This window comes from Acanthochromis polyacanthus, chromosome 14 (assembly GCF_021347895.1).
Source record: "Acanthochromis polyacanthus isolate Apoly-LR-REF ecotype Palm Island chromosome 14, KAUST_Apoly_ChrSc, whole genome shotgun sequence".
NCBI lineage: Eukaryota > Metazoa > Chordata > Actinopteri > Pomacentridae > Acanthochromis > Acanthochromis polyacanthus.
In genome coordinates, this window is record NC_067126.1 from 32439990 (window position 1) to 32460024 (window position 20035).

A 20035-nucleotide genomic window follows, 5' to 3' on the forward strand; every position below is an offset into this window, starting at 1 on the left:
ATATATTTGTGTGTGTGTGTGTGTGTGTGTGTGTGTGTGTGTGTGTGTGTGTGCATTTACAGCATTTGCAAAATACCTGTCTACAGTCGAGGCTACATCAGAATGCTCTATTACTGTTAATCCCACTACGAATATTAAAATACACCAAACCATTTGTCCTGTATCATAGCTACATGTATGACGTCTGCAGCAAAAAAAAAAAAAAAAAAAAAAAACGCGTGAAAATCAGTTTAATATTGAGAATTACAATGGATTAAATGCACTACCAAACAGCGCTGAGTGGAATGGGTGACCGGTCCAAGATGGCTGCCCCACGGCTCGTCAGCGCCAATAGGCAGTAGTGGTCGATGCAGCGTCTACTCTTTATATGTCTGTGACTTTTTTGTAGTATTTTTTAATTTAACACAAAGAGGTTATACAGGGTGATAACTGAAAATGATCATAGAAAATAACACAAAATGGAAACAACAACTTATACATATTACATTGTAAACACAAAGAGTCATATAAAGAGAGTATTACAACCATATGTGAGCAGAAGAGGATGAAATTAACTAATAATAATATAAACAAATTTATATTAGATCAGGGAATTTTAAGTATTTAATAAGCAAGTCTGATATTTTTATGACTTTGTTCTTTGATGATGTTGTTATTGTATTAAAGTATTGTTTGAGTTCATTTTCAAAGAATTTTCCATTTGGTTTTTTCTTTGCCCATTTCGTTTTGTGAGTATGAAATTTGGCCAGCATGATGATAGTCTGTAACAAAAGGGAAAGACCGTAAGGTATGGAGGGGTTTTCAAACTGAAAGAGGATGTGGCTCTCCTGGAGGCCGATCCTGTGTCCGGTTTTGTTATGGATTAGGTTTTGTATATGAATCCAGAGGTTTTTACTGTATGAGCATTGATAAAAGAGATGGATGATGGTTTCTGGTTCTGTTTGGCAAAAGTCACAGCTATAGTCTATATTTAATTTTAAACCTCTCCAGGTTTTTTTCTTTGCCGGATATAACACCGGCCCTCGCAGCCCAAACATCAGACCGGCCCACCGGGAATTGTCCCGGTCCTCCTGATTAGCCACCCCGGGCCTGGTAATCTTCCTTAAGTAAATGATATTTACTCCACCCTTACTCAGTTATCTTTGGCATGATATTTCCTGACAAGAACTAGGAATGAGAAACCAAAGAAAGAATTAATTTTTATTTCGTATTCAAACATAACTTAGACATAAATATAAAAGGACAATTACATTCAATGACATATGAATCTCAGAAAATAATTGTGTTCATCTGTTGCTACAATACTACATAAGTTAACATTAAAATGATGTGTTATATGGAAATATAAAGTGAAAGGACTTGCTTTTGATAGTCATTTTGCCATTAAAATATAAAACATTCATCGCACACGCACTCTCTCTCTCTCTCTGAATTTTTTTTTCAATTTCAATAAGCTTTATTGGCACGATTGTATGTCAACAACATTGCCAAAGCAAATAACAATATTAACAATTATTTACAACAATCAGCAAAAACAACAGTAATAACAATATCTCTCTCTCTCTCGCTCTCGCTCATGTACATTTCATTTTCCCTTATGTGTGGATGTCAAACTGCATAAAAGTGCAGTATGGGTATCTAATCTGCTTCTTTTTGATTGCTCATATTCTGGTTTGTTTAGCCTCTTCATCGTGACTGTTTACTGAGCGTCTCTTGACCATCTCCACCTCTGCCCTCTTTCTCTTGCTTTTGTCATCCTCGTCATCATCATCATCCTTCTTCTTGAACTGGGCCTCAATTTCCGCAGGGTCAATGTAGGTGTAGAAATACGCCATAAAGGAGAAGATAAAGCACACTGCAATCAAGAGACAGGCGAAGAGGACGAACTCGGTCCACTTTGAAAGACAGGGGGAGAGATAGAGACAAGCACGGTATTAATATCTTAACATGTTTTTTTTTTTTTTAACGATCATAGTTCCTACATTACTTGGGTTTTTTTTCCCTTGTTTTTTATTTACCTGCTCTGGAAGCTTTGCCACCTCAGCCACAATCAGAACAATAATGTTGCCAACAGCATTGGTTAACAACCAACCTGCCTGCAGCACCGCTTTCATGTTACTGGGTGCCTTGAATACACAACAGAAGCACACAAAATGAACAAAGCCATCAAGAGAGAAAATTAGAAGGTACACTGACATGTTCCAAGTCTCAATTTCTTCCATTAAAGAACTGTTTTAAGAAGTTACATCTTTTGTTTTCTGAACCTTCTACTTTGATGGTACCGACATAAGGTGTGGAGTCTCAAACTTACCTGTGCATAAGAGAACGCCAGACCAGTGACGGAAAACATCACTTCACCTGCAGTTATGAAGAAGTACTGTGGGATCTGGAGGGCCAGGCTAACTGAGTTTGGTTGCATGTCTTGTATTGGAGTGATAGACTTCAGACACTGAAATAAAAAAAACAACAACAACAAATTGTTCAGTTTGGGAAAATATGTCCCAACCAGTCAGACTAAAAAGAATGAAAGATAACTTTCACAGTTTTTACCAGAACAGAAAAATGACATTTAAAAAAAACCTAAGAACTACATGTACACTACCAAAGTTTGGGATCACTTATAATAAATGTCCCTATTTTTTTTTTTTTTTTTTTTAGCTTTTTTTGAATGAAGATAACATTAAATTAATCAGAAATCCAGTCTAGACATTGCTAATGTGGAAAATGACTATTCTAGCTGGAAACGTTGGATTTTAAATGGAATATCTTCATAGGTGTACTGATGAACATTTCCAGCAACCATCACTCCTGTGTTCTAATGCCACATTGTGTTAGCTAATGGTGTTGAAAGGCTCATTGATGATTGGAAAACACTTGTGCAGTTATGTTAGCACATGGATGTAAGTGTTGGTTTTCATGCAAAACATGAAATTGCCTGAGTGACCCCAAATTTTCGAACGGTAGTGTATAAATATATATAATTGACAAATAGAACTCTCATACAGTATCATCCTGCCCCAAATCCATTCATGCCTACTTGAAACGGAAATCTTCAAAAGTATAAAGTGTTATGATATATTTTATAGGATTGTCAACAGCTACACAAAGAATGTCACGAATTAGATGGCATGCAATTTTAGACATATGACCAAAATTCACAAAACACAAGAAACCATGTGTATAACTTACATCTGAGAACAAATTGCTGTTGATGAAGAAGGTATATGCGCTTCCGAATCTAAACGTCATGGTGAAGTCACATTTTTGTGCGTCATTCCACAGAGTGAATGTGTGCCTGATCATTAGAGAAGAAAATATCTTTAGGAAATGATATTATTCACTACAGAAAGCAATTAATTTAGTATAAAAACAATGAATTATTAAAAATGGTAAACAAATTCTTACTCTCCATTTTTGATCAGGGAGTAGTTGGTATAATAAAGTGGTTCTATTAGTCCAAAGTAGACAGATGGAGTAGATACGTTCACCACTGTGTTCATTCCATTTACAAATCTGAAATAGTTACATATCAAGCAAAGCCATTACAGTCAGAAAGTTTAAATACAGTAGGTAAATTCAACATATATGAACAACAATTCAATCTTTTTTAAGATTAGGGGTGCAGTTATAAGATTTTCTGTGTTATTATTTGACAACAAATTATCACAATTAATCTCTTAATAAAATAGTCAATGATTAAAGTTCTATTAAGTAATTAGTGTATGATGCAGTGAAAACATTTGTAATTCATCTTACCGGACTGCATTTTGTCCCTGTTTTGGCTTGGAAGTCAAATCCTCAGTCTGAGAAAATAAGATAATGGATGTTTATTGTTTGATTTAACCATTAAAAGTCCTCTTGCAAGTTTTAACTTCAGTTATTTTATGCTTCTAACTCACCTGCAGCCATTCGTCAGTGAGGTCTGAGGGAATAAGAAGTGTTTGCCGCTCTCCCATGGACAAGGAAATATTTCTTGTCACTTCAGGGCTGCTTATTGAAACATTGATTTGTTCTGATTCAAACGTGAAGTAATCGAGACTGGCCTGCAAAACAAACAGTGGGGTTAAGAAGAGAACACATTGGAGTAATAACATGTACAAAAATAGTAGTGTTTTGGAGCATATAACTGGTTTTCACTTCATTTCAAACATTGTAGTCCTAATTTGCCAAAAAGATAAAGTGGGTGTTGATAATAAGATGACATACTGTATTTGCAGGAAGGTCCTGTGGCTCATTGCCAGGCAACCTGACTGTAACTGGATTATTGCCCATGTTCAGTAATTTCAGTTGACCCTGGGTGGTGGATGGAAAGTTGGGCAATGTTTTCTAAGAAAAAAAAAAAAGTCAAAGGAGAAATGAGCCATTGTTGAGTGCTATTTTCTTAAAGACCATTATAAGTTCGAAATACATGCATCTATGAATAGTTGTAAGGTGATAAACACATTGTTTTATACTTACATCAATTTCAAGCTGGACCACAGCAGCACAGACAAAAGCTATAGAAGCCATAAACATCCCCACTGTCATTCTCTTCAAAGGTCTGTTAAAAGGATATCAAGCTCTGTTATTGATTTGTAGCATTTTTGATCACTGTAATATCAGAATTTTCAATACGAACATGAATATTATGAGGCTGATGTAGACTATGTGGAAGTATGCTGGTCCTCTGCTGAGATCTCAAAGCTTTAGCTTCTCCTTTGCAGTTTTTTAAAAAAATTGTGATAAAAACTGAAACTTTTAAAGCTGAGATGTCTTACAGGAAGTTGATTTATACATCTTTCCAGGCCAAATCTGAAGCTACATCCAGCAGCCAGTTAGCTTAGCTCCGCAGTTATTAACATAAGAGTCAGGATCAGCCTTGTGGCCGCGGCCCAAAAAGCATTTTCCTATTCGACTGTCCTTACAAAAGAGAGGGTTGGAAAACTTTTTACAGGATATGTGAAAATAAAATAAGGTCATTTATTATTCTGTGCATAATGAACTTCTAAACTATGATGGTTTTGTATTTGTAAAACTTTCTAATAACAGAGAAAAGCTGATTTTATGTACATGATGTTGACTGAACAACCAGGCTATGGGACAAAAACTAATATACATTATATAAGCAATTGTTGACACTGGAGAACTTAATGGCGCTCAGTCACTTGATTAAAAAAATAAAACAACATGCACTGTGTTTTGGTTACCCTAAGACAAAGCCAGGCTAGCTGTTTCCCATTCTTTAACTTGCTGCTGGCTGTTGCTTCTTTTTTAAATATGAATTTTCCAAAATGCCAGACTATTCCTTTAAACATATTTGTCGTTAAACAGAATTAATCTCTATTGTTAAGCCTTGAAAGTCATGAATCAGCAACTATTAAAGTAAATGTCTTTCAATGACCTAATGATGTTATCCATTAGCTGCATAAATCACTGACAGATACTGTATATGTCTCATGGCTGTCTCACTTACGTAAAGTCCAGGCCACATTTTTTGATCAGAGGGTATATACAGAAGTCCATAATAGGCACCAGAGTCAGGATCAGGATGGGGTTAACAGTCTGTCAAAAACACAAATTGCACAGTGAGTATCTTCTCAAATAAAGTGCAGTACATCAAACTAACATGAGAAAGTTCCTCTAACTTACCTGCATCTGATCAGGCTGGACAATCAGAGCACCCTGCACACATAAAGAAAATATTATACCATGAACACACTACTTTAGTGCTTTTAGGATGTTGTTTAAAGTTGGTTTTATCACCACACTTACAAAATTTCCATCCATTGTGGTGGCTTGCAGAGTCCATCTCGATCCCTTTAAATAGAGTTATAATAAAGTTAAGTTACACTTCCATCAGGCAATGTTGCCTTTAAAAACACAGACTAACTTTACTGTACCTTTTGGTCAAAGAGGGTCCAGAACATCGGCAGTGGGATGTATAAAAAGAGGACCCTCAGCACCATTTTGATCTGGGCGATGAGGAGTTTCTACAGCAGAGGCAGACAGAGCATGAGCAAGTGTTACTATTACCAAGTTACATCTTGTTCTGAGACTTTAGAGAATCAAATCAAAGAAAACTTACATCATATTTTTCGTCAGCCCAGTCCATCCAGTGCTGCCTCTTTGGGTATTGTTTGCTTCTGTGCCTGTAGCGGTTTTTAATGGCAAACTGATCCAGAGAAGAGCAAAATATGTTTTTAGAAATATGTAGCGTCGCTGTTGGTATCATGCAGTTTATGGTTGGTACGTATTAGTGCAAAAGGGCTGATACAAATGACTTACCCCAATACATTTACACACATCCACCATGATGTTTCCCTGTGGTTCATCTTTGTAGTACAAACCACTCCCAACAATAAACACCACTGCGAAGGAACAACAGGCAATTTTTAATACACAGTCTATGTGCCAAACCTTTACATTTTTGTTTATTGTGTACAAATAGGCTCCAGATTGTTTATACGTACAGAGTGAAACCACCATTAGTGCTGCAGGGACACCGAAGGCCAGAGAATAACAGCTTTCCTTGCTCTTGATGCCACACTCCTGAGCTGCAGATGGAGACAAATATCTTCCATTCAGCTACAGTTTCAGTTAGACTCAAGCACTGTTAATCATTATCTTTGCATGCTTATGACACTGTGCATCATAAACTTTATGCTCATATCTACCTCTGAGGATGGGAGTGATAATGGTTGACAGGAGACTCCCACCGTTGATGCACAGGTAGAATACAGAGAAGAAAGTTCTCCTTTGCTTGTCCTGCTCAGAAAGGACAAGTTGATGAGCTTTTATCATGCATATTGTGCAGTGCTGAATGTGATGTGAAACCAAATGTACAGTGATCAATATCTGCATGAATATATTCACCAAAGAAGAAGTGACATGACTCTAGGGGTAGTAGTGTTGGTCTATTGCATCCTTTCATTCAGCTTCAGTACGAGGCGACTGGACATGACTGATGTCCCATTAACAGCCCAAGATCACATGCCTCAAGGTGTGAATGATTTTTCAACAGTCAGGAGGACTCAAGATGTTTATGTTGGTAAAATTTTGTAGACACTGATCTCAAGACTGCATTATAAGTGCCTGACAATTGGTGCTACAGAACCTCTCCTCTCTATCTACAGAAGCTGGTCCAGTTCAACACAGAGTGCTTCTTTCCACTCCTCTTTCAAACCATTTGTCTTCTGTCTCGGAAGGTTTGAGAGAAAACAGTTCAATCAGTGAACATTTGGTTGTATTATGCTAATAGCTGAAAATGTAGCCTCAAGCCTCTATCCTCAAACAGAGAAGGGAACTTTGGAAATCTGATAAACTCAGTTCATTCTAATCGACACTCAGGAGATTAGAATGATTTATTCAACCGCAGCTTTACAACACATAACTCCCACTACAGCCACGAAAAACTTTATAATAACTTGGTTGCACATACAGCCATGGCCATAAGTTTGGACACAGCATGACTTACTATGTCTGTTTTGATGTCTATGACAGAACATAACTAATATTTTTTGACAGCACCAGTTTAATTAGTCAACAAATCAACAAGGGATATAATATTATCAATAAATTCCAACAATAGGAACAACTTTGTTCCCAAAACATAATATTAGAAGAAAATAACAAAAAAATGCAGTACTTTCACAACCGAATTTGGTAAGAATAACAAAATGACACCAAACTCTTTTGATGTTTTTTTTAAAAATATGAAACTTAATATAGTTCTCAGGAGTTGTGTACTGTATTGTAAGTGACAATTTTGTGGTATTTTCTAAGATTCACAAGCGTCATGGTACTCGTGTCCAAACTTATGGCCATGGCTGTATGCGATAGTACTACCCGATGCTTAAAATTGTAATCTATTACACCACCAGGTCAAAATTCAAAACACTGAAATCAGCCTTTAATTACATCTAAGTTGTATCTAAGTGTAGCTTCACTGAATCTGATCAAGCACAAAAGAAAGCCAACAGAAAATTAAGGGAAAGGGGACAGATTACGTGCAATAAAAGCCTAGAACTATGGATGCTGCAATGACATGTTCAATGCCTTAATCGATGCCAAAGGTTAAACATTAGGGGGTAGAATTTAGTGCAAGATAAGAGCTGCAGAGAGGCAATATTCTAACCTGGTGATCACCAAATTGGTCTCCCCCAAAGGCAGAAACACAAGGTTTGATGCCGCCGGTGCCCAGAGCGATGAGGACCAGACCCACCATGGACATTGCTCTGAATGTGAGGAAGAACAAGTGCATGAGAAAGGTGCACCTTATAAACATGCGATGGAAACTGCTGCATCCTGGACTGTGATTGCATTATTAATGTCTGGAGCAGAATAGAAACCCACATATGAAAGGTCATGTTGTTTGGTGTCCCATCTCCATCCGTGTCAGTGATGTCATGGATCGCACTGACTGCCATCGCAACCTGGCCGATGGCATAGACAATGGACAGGTAGATGATAGTCCTGCAGGAGGAAGATTGAAGAACATAGCAGTGAAAAAGCACATATATCATTTGTCCATGTTTATCCAAATAAACACTTTGCATTGAAAATCCTACAACTGGAACGTATATTTCAATATAAGCATATACTTATACCAAATTAGATTACTAATTAATATTGATGCACCGTGTAAGTGGAATTTTTTATATACTTATGTTGTAATTTTAAAGTGACCAACTGCTGTCTATCTAATTAATACAGTAATGTGTAATATTTTCCTCTGACATGTAGAAGATAATGCTTACTCCAGTAAGTACCCCAAAATCGCACTATGTGTACCTACTTTCTGACATGGAGAAATAGACATCTAAATCAAAATAACAGTCTATTTCAAGACTTTGGAACCTGAGGCAGCCACTCACTTGTACTTTCCCAACCAGGAGTCGGCCACAGTGGCCCCGAGGATGGGTGTCAGGTAGCAGAGAGCCACAAAAGCGTGGTAGACGGAGGTGGCCAAGTCATCATCCCAGTGGAAGAAGTTCGTAAAGTACAGCACCAGCACGGCTGTGGACAAGTAGGAAAAGTTACCTCTTTTTATTCTGCATCAAATGCACTGTGCTTGCTGTATTTGTGCCTCTCACGTATTCGCATATGTGGCAAGTTCAGATTAACAGTTAATGGTGTTAAGCGCCGTTTCTGATTTTTTCCTTAAATATGCTAGCACAGACTGTCTGATCATAATAAGCATAAATAACCTTGCTGTCCAAATTCAACGACAAAATTTATTGTTTACCACATATAATTATTAAGGTTTAGGCACACAAAGGACCAGGCTAAAACCCCAGTTTGGGGTTAAAGGTTCGAGAAAGTGGTGTGGGTAGATGTCTGATTTATGCTAAATGGATTTCTCTCGGTGGATACAGTCACAAAGGTTCTAGAAGATGTCCTCACCTCGCATTCCATAGTAGGAGAACCTCTCGCAGAACTCATTGACAATGATGAAAAAGATGCTAATCGGGTAGCCAAACACCTCTTTGCTCTGTTAGAGGAGAAAACAGAAACATACAATCTTCACACAGTGGAGGAGGTATTTAATGTTTTTTTATTAATGACAAAAAAATGAAAGAAAAAGTACTTTTGCAGCATGACCCGTGATAGTATTAACTGACATGTAAGCATTTTATTTTTTAATATGTAGGTTGGATTAGAGCCAACATAACACAGCATACTTTTGGTTAATTTATTTCAATCAATGCATTTGATTTTTTTTTTTTAGAAAATTGACATACTATACAATAGAAATGAATCTAAAATTAACCAGCTGTGAATTAAATGTAGTAAAGAAAAAGTTTCCTTCTGCAATGTCGTGAAATTGAGGTATACAGTAGCATAAAAATGAATTAAATACAAGTACCTAAAAATACACTTAATGTTCAATGAAGCAGTAATACAGTGAATATAGTGGCATATTGAGATCCCGGTTGCTTCATTTCTATAAATTATAAATAATTCTCATTGACGAGTTAGAAAAAAAGCGCTACTTTACCGTTCCTTTGTTCATCTTCTTCTGTTCGGGATCCTTTTTATCTGCGTGCAAGATAATTTAAATAGAAGAGTCCATAAAAAGTTACACAAACAGAATTGCTTCTATGTTGTATTTAAAAAATATATCTTCCAGTGTTTCAGAATGAAATACAGAACCATTAAACATGTTGATCTAGTTTTGTTCTTTTTTTGGTTGTCTTGACGTCTCCCTCAGCAGTCGCACAATTTGGACTAGAATATTTGCTTTCTATACATTGAAAAGAAAATGCACAAACAGAAAACAATTCTTTGTTATCTCACCTGTCATGATGTCTAATTAACGAGGCTGCTGCCTTCTTTCTGCAGTTGGATATTCCTTTGAGGTTCCTGCAGAGAGCAGCTGATAATATGTCCTTCCTTGTTAACTAGTGGGAGTGGGAATGGCTCACATGTTACTGCTTTTTTATTAGTCCTTTGATCAGTCTTTCACATTGCTGACTGCGTTGCTTTTATGATGGGTGGCAACACGAGATACAGAAGATAGGAAGTCATGTATGTTCAGTTCATAAAAAGTTCGCAAAGAACGCTAGAATTTGACCAAATATGAAAAATAACACAGGATTAAATGAGCAAAGCAAATAAGGAGCCAAGAGTTCAAGTGCAGAGAAATGAGTGTATTTTATTTAAAAGATAAGCATAGGGAACATCTGTTTACAGCAGAACAGTGACTTTTGTGTTAAATAAAGATTAAAAAAAACATTGCTGCCCAAATATAAGACAATTTTCTGGAACATTTCAATAAACACAAAATGGTAAAAGCTTCATATTACTTCCACAGTAGGCATAGTGTCTTTTTCCACACCTCATCGCTTTGGCAAGAAGGTGAACATAATCTTTACAGTGTATGAGCCCCACACAGCAAGATGCTTTGCAAATATTGCACACACTCCTTTTTTCTATATACATTAACAAACAACTTGGAATACACTTTTTTTTTTCATATGCAATGGCTTTAAATATTTAAAAACTCTCCCATCCTAAGACATTGAAGTGATTTAAGGTTAAATGCCAACATCGGAGGCCGTTTTTGCAAAACTGCATTTTTGTAGAAATATAACTTCATGTACAGGGAGATGAGTGTCAATGTATGCAGCATATACTGTTCATCAATACATCAATACAGTGGCTTATAAAAGAGGAATACTGTACATTTAAAAAAAACACAATGTGAAATACTATTAAAATAAACAAAAATGGGCTGTTGAGAGGGTGGGGGTTTGATTAAGTGACATGCATATCAAAAAATCCCAACAGGAATGTCTCTGTGGAAAACACTGCTCAGTCTTTTCAGGTAGAAACAAGTGAAGACAAGTACGCCTGTCCATAAAGCAGGAGCAAAGTCTGTGTCCCGTCACCTCTGCTGCCTCACTTCAGTTCTGTGACATAAAATGAAACTGGCCACCCCCAGCGCAGCCACCATGCTCCGTGTATATATTAAATAGGTCCAGTGCCTCGACCACGGTAGACTGAGGGGGGCCAGACAGCAAAAAGAAGCAGAGAGTTGTATGTGCTCCCATCAGTTTCCCCGTAAAGCCGACTGAAGCAACAATATGGCATCACTGGCATGGCCTGGTTGGCGAGTAAAGGGGGCTTGGAGGTCAAGGCAGACCAGTATCATACCACCGAGGAAGAGCTGGGGATGCCCTGGATGGTGGCGCTGGTCGGTGTGCCGCTAATGGCATTAAAGATGTGAAGCGAATCTGGAAGAACGCTCTTCATGCCATCTTCCACTGGACTGATCTGGAGGGAAGAGAGTGTGTGGAGGAGGAAAAGACAGTGTTAACGGTCACCAATGCATTTTGAATTCCTGGTATATTTTGCAAGTCGAGCCCATTTTTGGAAGCACACTGTTTATCTGATGAAAAACTCTCATGATGAATTTCAAGATACAGCCAGAAGCCAGACTTGGAGCAGGTGGGAGGAAGAGCTAGCTCTGTCCAAAGGTAGCAAAACCTGCCTAGCAGCACCTCTATCAATCACTAATTAATGTGGATTACGTGCAAGACTATTAGCTACCTTTGGACACAGCCAGGCCAGCTGTTATCTTCTTGTTGCCAGCATTCGTGTGACACAAAGATCACTGGCTTCTGGCTGCAGCTTCTTATTCACTGTACAGACTTTAGAGAAAATTCTCAGTGAGAAAGTGTATTTCCCAAAATGCATTTCTTTCAGGTGCCATCTTAGCACCCATTCAGGAAGACTAACCTATACAGAAACCAGAAAATAAGGAAGTAAAAACAACCAATCCACATAACACCATCCAAAACTGACATCATACAAATTTGTAAGCATACACAGAAACTAATGTAAATGAGGTTTTTAAAGCACACAGATTCTGACGCATGTACATACACATGCCGTTCATGCACATACAACCACATATGGTTGTACATATGCATACATGCATGCATACATGGTGTATACACATGCAGAAAAGCCAAAAGAAATAAGTCAGTAAGTGATTGTTGGTCGAGCCAGGCGTTGTAACACTGATCATAGAAGGTTTGATCTCTGAAATGGCTGGTGCAGAGCTGAGATAACATTTGATTTGATTTGATAATTGATTAATACACACAAAAATGACTCCAACTTCTCATTTGCCACATTCCTTTTTCTTACAGTTTTGCAAAGTAAATATCCTTGGTTATGCAGCATTGGTTAAACAAAACAAGACATTGTAAAGGAGTTTTTTGGACTATTTTTGACTTTGGTGGTCATGAATGCAATTAGCAGGTTTATCTATAATAAAAATAACTGTCATTTGCAGTGAGCTATTCTGGTGTTCAGTGGACATCAGTGAAGATATTTTATGTGCAGCTGATTTTTGTCTATTTCAGGGTTGTAAAGATAAGCCTATCTGAGAATTGATTATATAACTTTCCCAGCCATTCCAGTGTTTTTAAGGTCAAGAGGTGGACCATAGCTTCAGCATTTTTTTTTCATAGAACCAACTCTTAATGATGCTTCGATTATTGTTGATTACAAAATATGACATTCTACATAATGTTAGTCTGAAATGCGCCTTGTGTGCCAATCTCAAGACCAACACAGATGAAAAACTACCGTTAACATCAGGATTTCTACTAGTTTAACAGTGTAAATTCCTTGAGTCATAAGATGCGTCTGTCTGGCTGGACCAACAAATAACAACTCCATTTTTACTGCATACTGTTGCTTCTTGCATTACCATCAAATCTGCTCATGTCAGCACAAAAGAAAAACAGAATGGCATTATCAACCAGTGCATCAATATTTTATTATACATATAATGAATGGCACTTCAGTTGCCATGACCTGTTTTAGAGGAAGATTACAGATGGAAGATTAGCAATGCTCAAAGTAATTACATTGATACATCGGTTACGTAAAAGCAGCCGCAGCATTAATGTACTCACTTGCTCGTGCATAATGATGGACAGTTCTCTAGCAAGGTCTCTGTAGTTGGCTTTCATCTCGTCGTGGTACTCCTGTTGGTCCTCTTTGATCAGTCGCTCATTGATGCCCAAGCCATGACCACAGGCCTCCACAAAATGCCTGATCGCAAACATAGTGTTAAGGGGTATTCAAGGGAGATTACACCAAACGGATCAAGCTTTGCACACACACTGACATCTCACCTGAAGACCTCTTTCAGCTGTTTGACCTTGTTGTCAGGGTATTTTTTGGCGCTTGCATCATCCAGAAAAGCTCTGGCATATGCAAGAGGTCCTGCATTTACCTGAGGGGGGGAATAGTATTGCCATGTTATAAAGTTGTTACTTATTTCAGGTGCTTTTACATGTGTCTGTAGAAAATGTGAAGCAGGCACCTGGACGCTGATGCTGCCCTGCAGTTTGAGCTGCAGACGGATCATGTCCACCTCACTGGAGGAGCACAGCTGTTTGATCTCTGCCACCTTCTTGCTCATTTCATCGATGGCCACCTCAATGGGGCTCAGATCAGTGTGGTGCTGATACATCACTGCGATACGTTTCTTTACGTAGGGGAAACAATGTGTGGCTACGGAAAGAAACAAGGGGTGAACACTTTGGTTATTAGTGCATGAATCGTTTTCCTCTCGCGCATGCTTTTCTCAGTTTTACAGCTCAGAATGCACTCACATGTGTACTGTACATCCTCCTAAAGCTGACAGATAAAAAAGATAAGGCTGAACTTTTGAATCATTTCCACCATAAAACAACGTAACTGTAATTAGGATTAGATAAGGTCCCTGACAAACAGCTGACATGTTCAAAAACTAATCAAGCTCTTTCATTTATGCACCAGAGCTTTCTGCCGAGTAGAGAAATGTGTAAACAACTAATGTGACAGCCTGCTGCTCAGTATGTAACTGAAGCCTAATCCACTCTTACATGTCAATAAATGAATTTATAAAGGAAGGAAACTGAATAAATGCATCTTATATTTAGGATTGTTTAATTAAATGGATGCAAAAGACGCCAACATTTATTTACAGCTATATTTCATTTTTTACTTAAAGGGGAATTACACTTTTTTTTCATACTGACATCAGTTAATTGGCCATGAGCAGTGTAAAGTCTTCTATAGCTCTGGAGGAATTGATCTGATAATGGGTTTATCTCAAATACATCTTCGGTAAACACTACCTTCAGACTGAAAGTCAGGTTATTGCTGCATTTTTAGTACTGATTTGATTTACAAAAGTAAATCAGATGAATCCCTTCATTTATCTTGGGTGGCATTACTACATAAATTTAAAAAGAGTCATTTACTGGTTAGTATCGTCCTGCGTTTGCACTGCTCCTCCACACCGCCTTGCTTTTTGCCCGATATGGTGAAAGGCATCTCAAATACAAATCGGCGGATGTTGTGGCTCTTTTCAAAGTCCGTCTTCCTGTCGACCAGCTCCTTCTCCTCCAGGTACGGAGTCACATGTGTCACCTGGATGTATGCGTACTTAGAGTCCAGGTCTTTGGGGTTGATCTGCAGAGGACACATATTCAGATATCGGAACCATGTTCTAGGAAAAATCAAATGGGTCTGCAGAAAAACTAAAGCAAAGCTCATCACAATATACAAGCAAAAAACAAAATCTCACCCGCCCAGAGTCCTGAATCATCTTGACGTTCTCTTGTCCAAACTTGTCCGAGTACAACTTAAGGAGTCTCTGAGATATCTCTGACAAAGGGGTGAATTTGGGTTCTTTGTAGATGTACTCCTTACCATCTTCATCTTCAAAAAAGCCCTAAAAACATTGAATAATCTTAGTGGTCAGAAGAGATAAAAAGCAAAGTTTTGTATAAAGAATCAGACAATAGCACATCAAACCACACATGGGTTGTGAGTGGGAGTCATTCGAACTTTGACAGCAAATGAGGAAACTTTTTAAGACTCAGAAATTAGCTGAACGGTTTGTCAGACTCCAGGACACACAACCCTTCATCTAATGTCAAATCACTGAGACAAAAAAACTACAGAAAAAACACTACTGTTAGTTCATTGATGCGAGACAGACCAAATGACAGAGGTGAGCGCACGGATTTCACACTGTCAGTGGGAGCTCTTAGATTAGTCATTTATTATTCTTGTATGTCAATGGTAAAAGGTCCCATGAACAGACGGGTGAAGCCATGCATTTACCCTGTGAGAGATGAATCCTGCTATTAGCCTTTCAAGGGTTTCCTACTATGATTAGCACAACACAGAGGCTGGAGTAGAGGAGGAGTTAAAGGGCTAAAAGATAAGCAATGCACGAGAAATAGCATCGACTGCATTAGCGAAGGAACACAACACAGCCTGAAACATCACTGCAGTCTCAACTTAAATGTCGGGCTTTCATATTGATTTACCTCAGCCTCTGAGTCAGTAAACTGGTACTGCTACAGGGGTGTGGACGACACAAAAAAATACAATCTTTGTTATTCCATAACTACCTAAATGCCAGAAATATATTTAATACATTATTTCCAACCATCTGACCACAATGTCAAGAGACACACGGACCTGCAGACATAATATCTGTGAAAGAACACAAGTTGATGCAGCCACACCCGACAAATAATTCATAAAACTTCACGAAAGAAGAAAAAAAACAAGGGTCAGTACTAAAACCTTCCGAGCTGTAGTTGGCAACACAGAAGCAGAATCACTGAGATGAGTGCTGAAGTGAATGAGCGCCATGCAACACAGTCTCCAGAACAGAAAGCAGCGGTGTTGACTGAGCGTTACTGTAACTTGAAGCAGCAGACTATGACTGAGAAGTGCAATGGATCACAGCAGCACCAACACCACACACAGATTCAGGCTGCTCAGAGGCTATACTGCACAACTTACCGCTGCCTTCACAGAGGATAAAAAAGCAGAGAAGTGTATTAGAGTGGGTCAGAAGATGCCACTGTGTGTGGTCAAGCTTTGTAAAAATAAGAAACCCACAGCAGCTGCCATGCTTCATGTTACCAGCAGTAGAATTAATATATGTGCTCTTTTGTGAAATCAAAAATATAGCTGGTAAATAGGACAAATAAAAAATATGTCAACTCACCTGTCCAAAGAAAGCCACTCTGAAGTACGTGCCCAGCAGTCTCTTGCCTGTATGCATCACTTCTGTCACTTTGCTGTATGCGCGATGCAGTGTGTCATACAGGTGGGCCAGTTTCTGTGCAAAATAACACAAGTGGATTAGAATTTAAACATGCTAAAGATCAAGAAGCAGGTTAAATTAGCAGTGGACGGCAGTGGGTGAATAATATTCCTGATAAGGAGAGTTCACACCTCAAAGTCCCTGCGCTTCTCATAAATGGGGATTATGAGCTTGTAGATGTCAGAGATGAGCTCGTAGCGCTCGGCTTTCCACAGTCCATCCGCACACTCCTCCAGCAGCTCCATTAAGACATCCTGAGGGAACAGCAGCAGCAGACAACCATCGATAAATGACTCATAATAAATAAAGCTAACATGGAAAGTGTTTGATAAGGCAACAGCTCTTTTTATTGTATCCAAAATGTGCTGATGTTGACTATAAGGAACCCAATGAAATTTTACCGATATTAAAAAGTTAGAGAAAGCTGGCTTACTTCAGCACAAATTCTTCTTCAACATAATCTTTATTTTGAAACAAATGGAAACACTGCCTTGAATTCATTTTCCTGTCTTTCTACTCTACTTCAGCAAGTCTGATGGTAGGGACAGAGGGAAAATGGATAATCTCACATTATTATTTCTGATTCTTAAAACCACAGACTATGCCCCACTCAGAAAGGGCCATTACAAAAATATGCAGTAATTAGATCTAACTTTTAAAGTATAAATTGTTTTTAATGCTCCTGAGATGTGTGCATTTGATTTGAGATCTTTGAATCTCAAAGATTCAGCAAGTTATTACTCAAAGGAGGATTCATAAGTCAAAACTGAATTGTTGTCGATCTAAACATAAGATGTTAAAAGTGTTTTATTCATTTAAATGCTGATACTAACAGGTACAAAATGCAAAATTCTAAATATCTAATCAAATAAGTCAAATAAAATACAATCTTGATGTAGTCACTCCAATATTTATTTACACTTATAAACTCTCAGCTAGTTCGTCTGCACAGTTCTATTCTAAATAAATTCAGCACTGTTTTGTTTTTGATTATACATTAATGATTTAAGTACTTCATTAAAATGGACATCCTGCATCCCGACGTCCTCCATCATCGCTGCTTCTTCATCGATGTTTGGAGTCACGACACGGAACGCTGAGCAGCCCTGTTTGAACATGCCTGCACACAGCGAAACAAGACATTATTTCAACTATTAAACCAAACATATGCCTAACATAAGTTAAAAAAACAAACAAAACAAAAACAAACAACAGAACTGCTGTTTGGCAAGCAACAGAAGATTACTGAGGCACCTTTTCTCCGCAGGTATTCGGCCACAAGTGCTGCAACGTGGATGTAGCACATGGCCGCCTGTAAACAGCAAGAAGAGCTGAGGTCAGATAAGGAATGATAAGAACTAACATCAACAACAGCGCTGATTATGTCACTCATCATGACTCACTAGAAGAACATCAGCTCACAGTAAACTGGCAAATATGAAGTAAATCTGTTCAGTATTTCATATTTGAGATACCAGAGGGCCATCCTCAGACTTAAACCTAAAGTGAGTCTGTCACATGTTATTTGGTCACTGGCACTTCACAGATCATCTCAGCACAGACCTCTGACAGGTCTCCGTTCTTCACATGAATTCGGGCCATGCTGTCCAGCCAGGTCTTGCGTAGCTCAGGTGTGCTGGCGTACGACTTAGCGAGGCTGTACTGCAGGTCCACCAGCATCTCCGGGTCTCTCTCGTGCTCCTTCATCTGAGCCGTGGCCATCAACACTGTTCGGATGCGTTTGGTCAGGTCCTTCACATCTGATGGGAAAGCTGTGTTCTGTTGAAGAGGATGGAGTTACCAAAGCTGGGTCAGCCATGTCATTGTTTGCTTAATTTAGACATTTTTATAAGTAAATGATTTCCCAATAAGAGGATCCATAACCCAAATTATGCATATAAATAAGTTCCTCACCTTGATAGTTTTGTCACTGTTTGCACAGTTGTTGATTATTGACAGAGATTGCTGGAAGCGGGTGCTTCCAATGCCAATTACATCAGCTATCAATTGGCTGACAGCAATCACCACCTAAAGAAAAGGAAAGATCAGTGTTTGGAAAATATTTTCTAACTTTTGTTGGCATTTTTAATTGTTGGGGTTTTTAATGTGGCTCGTATAAAAATAAGAATCATCAGGAAAATCAACAAATCTACTTTCTTTAAACATGGCAATCATACATACAAATAACAGTGTGTTTTATGTTGTGTGACAGTTAGTATGATCCGTGTTTGCCCTTGGATTCTACCATGTTTTACAGATAAGACCTCAAATAATACAAAATAATGGGTCATTTTCTGTAACATGTCATCAGTTTATTTGCAATTTCAGATCCAACATTAAACTGATAAAACAATGTTACATGTCTTAATGGAGATGTCCAGAGAAGGCCTGGAATCTCCATTATCCCTAAACATGAGGGTTAAATAATGTGAACTGTGTTTGAGCTATAATGGAAAGACGCTAAGGTCCACATTCTCACCTGCAAGTGTGTCCTGACGAAGGACTTCCGGGCCGTGTAGTCAAAGTTACTCTTCATGAGGAAGTAGAGCAGATGGGCTGCATCGCTGCGAATGGAGCTCAGTTTGGAGTTGCAACATTTCAAGATCTCATAGCAGAAAGCAGCACACATGTCTGCACGGCCTTCAAAGAATGTGCATGGGAACTAGAGAGTGAAGACGACAAGATCAATTATTAGCTTCGGCCATAACAAACTGAGTTTTGTAAAATAAGGCACTGAAAGTCCTTCACACCTTGTAGATGAAAGTGCGCAGCGAAGTGAAGACCTGCTTGAGGGCCGTTTCTGACTGATTGATCCTCAGGAAACAGAGGTGGACTTCAAACACTTTCTTCATGAGTGGACTGTGGCCATGATCAGAGCACAGCTGCGTCTGTGGAGAAAGAAAATTGCATTAAAAATGAGAAACCATGACTCTGATAAAGCATCGTTCAGGCATAACATGAGGTCTACTACAGAACCTAAATAAGTACAGTAAATATTTGATAAGTGTCAGGCTATGCTACCTTGAAACCCATGATGAAGATGCTTAGTGTGTCCAGGACTGTCAGGCACACTTCAGTGGCGATGTTGGCCTCCAGCAGCGACTGATTTAAAACATCTGCATCCGAGTGGCTGTAGGCTAAAAGACATAACATAAAGCTGTAGCTCTTTCACCCCCTTAGGTCTGCTTTCACAGTGTAAAATAAAGTTCAGAGCAGATGAGCTGGGCAGAGGGATGAGAAGATTTGGATTAAAAAATACGCATGCTCTTAATTCAACCAAATGAAAAGAGCCAGTAACAAATTTCCTGCCAACTCGATACATTCTTACCATGGTCTACAGATATTCCAAGAATACTTGAAATCTTTCTTACACTGAAAAAACAAAGAAATTTTATTAAATGATGCCACGTCAGAAAATGA

General features: G+C 38.4%; 2 protein-coding genes across 19 annotated transcripts in view; both read right to left on the reverse strand.

Moving 5' to 3' along the window:
* Nucleotides 1–1297: 1297 nt before the first annotated feature.
* slc15a1a (solute carrier family 15 member 1a) lies at nucleotides 1298–10015 on the reverse strand. The gene is made up of 22 exons (XM_022211324.2): nucleotides 9977–10015; nucleotides 9382–9469; nucleotides 8853–8994; nucleotides 8332–8451; nucleotides 8114–8213; nucleotides 6654–6744; nucleotides 6450–6533; nucleotides 6265–6347; nucleotides 6065–6151; nucleotides 5880–5969; nucleotides 5752–5796; nucleotides 5629–5661; nucleotides 5453–5541; nucleotides 4459–4540; nucleotides 4207–4326; nucleotides 3900–4043; nucleotides 3757–3803; nucleotides 3406–3513; nucleotides 3190–3295; nucleotides 2312–2449; nucleotides 2019–2126; nucleotides 1298–1895 (listed from the first exon to the last, which is right to left on the reverse strand). Exons 1-22 carry the CDS (start codon nucleotides 9989–9991, stop codon nucleotides 1662–1664), a joined length of 2154 nt encoding a protein of 717 aa, XP_022067016.2. The 5' UTR covers nucleotides 9992–10015; the 3' UTR covers nucleotides 1298–1661.
* A 598-nt stretch (nucleotides 10016–10613) lies between these two features.
* Nucleotides 10614–20035, reverse strand: part of LOC110963112 (dedicator of cytokinesis protein 9-like) — an 82898-nt gene continuing 73476 nt past the window's right edge. For 6 of the 18 annotated variants that reach the window (XM_051959070.1, XM_051959056.1, XM_051959058.1 and 3 more), the window contains exons 39-54: nucleotides 19637–19752; nucleotides 19366–19503; nucleotides 19095–19277; nucleotides 18530–18643; nucleotides 18179–18394; nucleotides 17870–17927; nucleotides 17629–17735; nucleotides 16747–16869; nucleotides 16517–16630; nucleotides 15825–15854; nucleotides 15074–15220; nucleotides 14748–14958; nucleotides 13823–14013; nucleotides 13632–13732; nucleotides 13410–13548; nucleotides 10614–11754 (exon numbers count right to left, since the gene is read on the reverse strand). In XM_051959070.1, the coding sequence (XP_051815030.1) occupies nucleotides 11629–11754; nucleotides 13410–13548; nucleotides 13632–13732; nucleotides 13823–14013; nucleotides 14748–14958; nucleotides 15074–15220; nucleotides 15825–15854; nucleotides 16517–16630; nucleotides 16747–16869; nucleotides 17629–17735; nucleotides 17870–17927; nucleotides 18179–18394; nucleotides 18530–18643; nucleotides 19095–19277; nucleotides 19366–19503; nucleotides 19637–19752 (2114 nt within the window). In that variant the 3' untranslated portion in view covers nucleotides 10614–11628. The other 12 variants (XM_051959067.1, XM_051959061.1, XM_051959068.1 and 9 more) reach the window with 7 other exon arrangements.